Raw genomic sequence first — 7,263 nt, 5'->3', positions numbered from 1 at the left:
CTTGTGCTGTGAAAAAGTTTCAAACCAATCTAAACGTGTCTCCACTCAGACACATTTAAAAAGACATTGGTTAGACCTCAAAAAGCCAAGAAAACTGTTACAGGAAATAACCCAAATACTTCAACCCAAAGAGGGGGGCAAGAAAATCCTTAAAAAATAAATTTAATAATATTTATATAAATGTGATAATTTAAAAATAACTGCAAGTAGACACATTAAATATTTCAAGTTCAGTTTAGGACCATTTGATACTTTAAAATGATTTTACTGAACAGTTCAATTAGACTCTTGAGGTGGTTTTTGACTCGGACCATAAATTTGGGTTGAAACTTAAAATGTATATAAAAGGAGTTTCTCCTCAATTTTTAAAATTTTACCTTCTTTTCACACGATGTGACAACACGATCTAGTAACATTTGGCTCATAAAGTGAGCAACAAAGCACACACTGATTAATCTTCCATTGTTTTTTTTCTTTTGCTTTGTTTTTAATAAAGGCATATCATTATTATTTATTTTCATATTTTGGTGGTATACAATTCAAGTTTTTATAGATTTGGTTCACAGAAGAATCACACATATAACTGAAGCATCCCTAGATGATACAAATCTCTCATAAGTAGTTTAAATAAAGGTACAGTACAAAAATAACATGGGTTTTTATCACAAAAGTGTAGTCTTTCTTTTTTTTTTTTGTCTCGTGAGGACGGTACAGTGGCACAGTCTTCTTCTTTGAATAGTAAAATAAAAGTTCCTCCTTGTTAGCTGTTTTGCAGCAATGAGCCAAGTTTAAATATGATACATTCACTGGCTTATCACACTGGCAGAAGGCACGAAGGAGCAGGCTTGGGTCAAGCAGCGTTTGCATGTATGGCTTTTTTTTTTTTCCTGTTTATGAGACAGAAGGACAGCTGGAAGAGTGGCTGCAGGTGTTAACAACCATTCCGAAAAAGAAAAGAAAAAAGAAAAGAAAAATGTGTCTTCTGATGAGAACTAGAACTCCCCGCCCCCAAGTGCAATTTGACCCAAGCCTGCAAAAATGAGTTCAGGCTTCATTCAAAACGAGCAGAAAGTGCTCCTAAAGAAAAACATAAAACACAATCATGTCATATAGCAAGTCAATGTAAGAACGAAGTGATGAACAGCTCGGCTGCCACGTTTAAAGCCCAGAGTCAGGCTGCGATGAACTGAGCTGATCCTCTACTGTGCCAGTCCTGCGTCTTTAGCCATGCCGTAGAAGATTCCTCTCTTTGATATGAGGTTTGTGGGCGTGTCAAACTCTGCTATCTGTCCCTTGTCCAACACCAGCACTCTGCAACGAGAGAGAGAACAAAAGTTACTGACCGTCTGTGGCTGTTCAATCAGGACTTTGCTAACCACTAATACACCCTCGCTAGCTAGCTAGCTTGCTTTTTTGCATGTATGGGTAAGTGCAAATTTACCGTCAGCCGTCAGTCATTCCCTAGATTAGGGCTGGATGACATGGATGGAAAACGTATCGCGATATAAGTGTTTCATGTCAGTCAATATCGATAATTATTGATTTGGTTTTCATTTTGTTGTTGTAAATATCTGAAATACTGCCAAGCTGGTGGCTTTCCTTCTTTATTCTTAAAAACAACTCCCCGTTGTTGTTTTTTAAGCAGCTATCACCTGCTGCATACTGAGCAGGTGATACGGCTATTTGATTTAAATGTGTTGGTCTATCACACAAAACGCTAATAAAATACTCTACGGTTCGTGATCATAGCTTGTCAAAATGTAGGAAAAGTGCCTGTTCTGGTCCCTTAAAGCGTTTAGTCATAACACAGGGACAACACCACATGTTGGCCGTGTTGCCAGCTGCCACTTTCTCAGAATAACAGCAGCGAGGGACGATAATCTGCAGACACAAGTCTCAATCAGGCTTAACCGTAAACGTCAATGGTTTCTTTTATTACGAGTCCTGCTTCCTGCTCCCCCAACGAGAACCCAGCGTCCGCCGGCTCTGTTCCCAACGATCAGAACTCCGCTCGATTCCCCAAGATGGATGTCGGCAGCAGAAGCTGGGAGATGTAATAAAAGCCGGGTTTGAACAGCTAATCTTCTTTACACTCGTGTTGGCGACGGCCATTACCGGAGGCATTAAGGGATCATTCAGAGGACCGAGGCTATTGTGATCAATAATTCACGTTAATGTGTGACAAAGTGTTGACATTGTCCATAAAAGCGTTCGCTTTACCGTGACGTCAGAAGGCTGTAGCTTAGGAACAGACGGAGACTCTGATCTGTGTCTTCACTCTGTGTTTTTTCATCTTCAGTCGCTCATTAAATCGTCTTTTTCTGATCCAGAGTCATGAAAAAATATATTTTATCGTGATATTTTTTGTGAGAAGCAGGGCTGGGCAATTAATCAATTTGATCATTTAATTGCATATTCTGCCTTTGAAAACTTGATTTTTGGTAAATCTGGATTTATTTTTTCACTTTTGCACTTTTTGGGTTTCCGTAGTTCAGACATCAACAGGCCCATGGTCGCCATCTTGTTTGACAAGCGTGCTTCACAGCTTCTATTTATTTGGGCTTTAAGATCAGGTCAACTCACAGACAGGATGATTAAACTAAAAACCAGCTTTTCAAAATATCTTCTTTCATTTGTAATTTTTATTTATTTTAATTAGAGAGGTATGAGAGAAAAATAGATTAAAATCGGTATGAAAAAAACCTGATTTTATGTTTAAGCCGTATCGCCCAACCGCAACACTAATCAGTGTCAAGTGGAAGATGGATTTAATAATCTCACAATCTAAAAATAGTTTTTGTATCAGAGTAATAGGGGCTGAATGCAAATGCACATCACACTTTTCAGATTTGTACTAGTGAAATGTTTTGAAAATGTTTGTTTTTATATAAAAATTACAATAAAATACATTCAAGGTGGTGGGAAGATTTGGGGAAAAAAATCTGCCCTTGTCTGACCTTGTGTAGTCCATAATAGTGTTCAGTCTGTGTGCGATGGTGAAGACGGTGCAGTCTTCGAACTGAGTGCGGATGGTGGACTGGATGAGGTCGTCCGTCTCCAGGTCAATGGCCGCCGTTGCTTCGTCCAGGACGAGGATCCTGGTTTTCCTCAGCAGAGCTCGAGCCAGACACACCAGCTGCCTCTGGCCCACGCTGCAGATCAAAGACCAGCAGACGTTCAGTAACAAGAACCCGATCCGCATCTGTTCAGCGGCTCCTTTTTAGTCTGCTGAGCGCACCTGAGGTTCTCTCCTCCCTCCGAACACTCCAGCCCCAGCTTTGCCGACTGGTTGCTGACGAACTTGTGGAGGTGCGAGTGCTCCAGCGCTTTCCACACGTCGTCGTCGCTGTACTTCTCAAACGGATCCAGGTTCATCCGCAGAGTCCCCGAGAAGAGCACGGGTTCCTGAGGAAGAGACAAACACCGGCTTGTTACAGACAACAAAAAGGAAAATCTTAAAAGAGCACATTTTTAAAATATTGCGAAAAAAAGCAAATTCAGTATGTTTCCATCTGATGGTTTGAAGTAGGGACGCACCGATCCAAATTTTTTTACTTCCGATACCAATATCTGATTTAGTATCGGATGATGCCGATCCGATGCAGAAACACATGTTGACTTCAAAATGTTTCTTTTTTTAAAACACAAACATTTGTAATTCAGAACATTTGTTCTGAATTACAAATGTATTTGATAACTTTGCAGCTCACTGAAATACACCAGCAGCTTCACAAGCTTGGTCAAACAAGTAAAAACTTTAATTTGTTCAGTCAGCGCACTTATGGGTTGAACAGCAAATGTAAAATAAGTAATAAATAAAACTGAAAGTGACAAAAACAACTTGGTCCAACATGTAAAAATAAACTGCAACAAACACTATTCTGAACAAACACTATTGTTCAGAAAGTTCAATTAGGAATTCTGAATATAATGCAAAATAAATAAAAAAACATGATGCTGCTCAGAACACAGAGCATAGAATTTGACTGACAAATCTGTCATATTCTATTTTTACTGGTCACTTTTTAAAATAATAATGACCTATTCAATTAAATTGCATGTCATTTGCTTTAATTAGTATTTAACAAGCTGAACAGACAATCTATACATGTAAATCGCACTTAAATTATGAAGATGGACATGAATTGTGCAGCCGCTTGTGCGTAATCAAATGTCTGTGAGCGCACAGACCTATCAGTGGATGGGAAAATTCGCTACGTCAGAACTTATTTGGTAAATGTGTTTCCATCTCTTCTTTAACGCATTAACACCTTTTCGCAAAATCAAAAAACCACCTCAACCGGGCTTTAAAACATTTTTGCGAAATTGAAAATGTTTTTTTCCATCAACCTTTTCCCCCAGTGAACAATAAGCCTGGCGGGCCACCAGGTTTTATTTGCCACCCGACCAGGCTGAGCGTCGTTTGCGTATTTTAAATAAGGTTTTAGAGACCAGTAACAGTGGCAGAAAAGACGGATTAATCTAAGTTTATAGGGGACGCGTTGTTGCCCCTGCGTCTGCCCGTTGGCCTCACACACATTTCCAAATTATGATGCCTGCTCACACACCTCTACATTTTTGTAACTTTTAACATCTCCAACACAAAAACATGGTGGAGGAAACCCCATTTCCTTACGCAATACTTCAAAAAGCGCATCAAAAACCGGTGACAGAAACAAGGCTGGTGTGCCTGCGGCGTAGTGACGAGATTTGTACCTGAGGAATGATGGTGAGTTTGGACCTCAGGTCATGCAGGCCGATCTCCGATATCTTCACGCCGTCAATGGTGATCTCCCCTCCAGCGGCTTCCAGCAGTCGGAAGAGGCAGAGCGTCATGGAGGACTTCCCAGCTCCAGTGCGACCCACGATGCCGATCTGCTCAGGATGAAACCGGGCGGTCACCTTTTCCGTGCCTGATTAAAAATCCATCTTAATTTAAATAATAAAAATAATATTGTCACTACCTTCTCTCCTCCCTTGACGCTGAGCGTGATGTTCCTCAGGACGAGGTCCAGACCCTCGCGGTACCGAACGCTGTACTCGTTGAACTCCACGTTGCCCTGCGTGGGCCACTCCGCAGGGGGCTTCTTCTCCTCCACCTCCCACGGGGCCTACAAGAGAGAGAGCACACCTTTTTCTGACAGGAACACTTTCTGGTAACTTTTATCAGAAGGGACTTTTTTGTTGTTGTTGTATTTCTCTTTTAAGCCAAAGCATTTCATCAGGCGTAGAGCAGCTAGTGAACGGAGGGAGCCGTGCTGCTAAAGTACAGCGTGTACAAATCGCAGTGTTTGTGTTGGGCAGCAGGCGGGGGCTTGTTGGAAGCAGGTAATGCAACATTTCTGGATCTAGTTACGGTTTATAGGAGCCGCGCAGCTCAAGCTGAGCAGCACAGCAGCTTTATGAAATGTGGCTGAATTCCTGTGTTTTTCAGTCTAGCATTGAGTCGGTCTGGAGGTGTGTGTGTGTGTGCGTGTGTGTGTGTGTGTGAGGATGGGCGGCATCACTGATTTAAAAGCAAACACATGCTCAGCCCTGCATGAGCTTCTGTGGAACATGAGAAACAAGCTTCTGAAAACATTTTAAAAATAAAATAATGATGCAGCTAATGATTATTTTTGTAGCGATAACTCTGACGATTAATCGATTCATCGGATAAAAAAATGTGGTAAATTTGGCAGCTTATTTTATGTATTGTTAGAACAAAGTGCCCTTTTCAGACAACAAAAATAATCATATTGCCTAAAATGCAATAACAGCATTCCATTAGAGAATATATTTACAAAGATGGTTTTTCATCTTTAATGCAAAAAGGTTTTATATTTTTTTAATAGTGCTCTGAACTGTGTAGTTCTTTCAGTATAAAGAGTCTTTATACTCGACTTAATGATTATTTGTTGCACAAATAAGTAGACGATTATTCCAATAATCGTTAATCTGATTAATTGTTTAAACTGAGGATGCTCCACATACCTCGGTCTTGGTTTCGGAGTATTCCTTCACTCTCTCCACCGCTACTATGTTGTTCTCCAGGTCGGAAGTCATCCGCACCATCCAGTTCAGAGACATGGTCACCTGTTCAAATAATCCTGGTTTTAAAAGTTGCTCAAGGCCACATGGTGAAATCTACTGACCAAGATCCCTGCTGACTGGGCTTTGCTGCTCCAACAGAACAGGACTCCCCGTTTTGAGGGGGCGACCAAAAAAAGATTTTTTTTTTTTTTTGGCACAAACATTCCACTGCTTGGGCTCAGTTCACTGGTGGTCATTTTAAAAACATTGTTGGATTTTAATTAATTTAACACTAAAATATCTTCAAATATAAAGATGAAATTATGGCACGTCTTTTTGGGACCAACATGTAGCCACCTTCCATGAATAAAATATATATTTTTTGAGGGCATAGGTCACCAGAAGTGGCTCCAGGAAAGAGGCTCTTATTCTTCTAAATCCTTTTCAAAAAAAAGCATCACCACAGCATGATACTGCCACCACCATGTTTCAGCGTAGAGCTGCTGTGCTTAGGGGGATGTTTTCCTCCAATTGTGGCCACAAACTCATATCGCTGATCAGGACTTGATTTCTTTTAACAGTAACTTTCCTCCTGCCTCTCTGCCATAACTTTCAGTTCACTAATTAACTTCTGAAGACATTTGCTTGTTCTGGATTTTATTTAGAGGCATTAAAGTAAAGGGAACCCGTCACACATTTCATACATAGATATTTTTTGTAAACCTTTTCCACCCACTCCCCAATGATGCTCCTCTGTGTGTTGGTCTCTCGCTTAAAAATAAATCAAAACACACAAATTTGGAGTGGAAAAGGCTCTGCAAGTGCAGCACATACAGCAAAAAGTTGCTCATATGGCATGAGTTACATCACCTGGAGTGCGTACGACACGGACAGACCCACGAGGCCCGGGCTCAGGGTTGCTTTTCCCAACACAGCGAAGAGAGCGGCAAACAACACGATGCAGTTCCCGATGAACTCGATACGAACTCCCAGCCACCTGCGTGACAACGGGCTTCCAGTTAGAAACCGTCCCACTTTATGCTGACATTATGCAAACACTCTGTGTCAGGGTGAAAAGATAACCATATTCTAACTGGTGTGGCCAGAGAGGTGATGGTTGGTGCGCTGAGAGGAAATGAAATGTTTCGTCATCAAGATGGTTATAAGAAATAATTACATCGAGTAGAAATGATTGTCATCTTGCATCTTGTTGGCACTTGAAAACAGATGACCTTAAACAGAACTTTGATT

General features: G+C 40.9%; 1 protein-coding gene across 5 annotated transcripts in view; it reads right to left on the bottom strand.

The window, feature by feature from the left end:
- Window positions 1-451: 451 nt before the first annotated feature.
- abcc3 (ATP-binding cassette, sub-family C (CFTR/MRP), member 3) overlaps window positions 452-7,263 on the bottom strand; it is a 61,805-nt gene continuing 54,993 nt past the window's right edge. For all 5 annotated transcript variants that reach the window (XM_081600355.1, XM_081600354.1, XM_081600357.1 and 2 more), the window contains 7 exons: window positions 6,883-7,009; window positions 5,974-6,075; window positions 4,965-5,111; window positions 4,717-4,875; window positions 3,239-3,405; window positions 2,958-3,152; window positions 452-1,311 (listed from right to left, as the gene is read on the bottom strand). In XM_081600355.1, the coding sequence (XP_081456481.1) occupies window positions 1,200-1,311; window positions 2,958-3,152; window positions 3,239-3,405; window positions 4,717-4,875; window positions 4,965-5,111; window positions 5,974-6,075; window positions 6,883-7,009 (1,009 nt within the window). In that variant the 3' untranslated portion in view covers window positions 452-1,199. The remainder of the gene's footprint in view (window positions 1,312-2,957; window positions 3,153-3,238; window positions 3,406-4,716; window positions 4,876-4,964; window positions 5,112-5,973; window positions 6,076-6,882; window positions 7,010-7,263) is intronic.

The sequence above is a fragment of the Poecilia reticulata genome, chromosome 19 (assembly GCF_904066995.2).
Source record: "Poecilia reticulata chromosome 19, P_reticulata-male-v2, whole genome shotgun sequence".
NCBI classification, from domain to species: domain Eukaryota; kingdom Metazoa; phylum Chordata; class Actinopteri; order Cyprinodontiformes; family Poeciliidae; genus Poecilia; species Poecilia reticulata.
The sequence above is the reverse complement of the archived record's forward strand: the minus strand, read 5'-3'. Positions and strand labels throughout refer to the sequence as shown.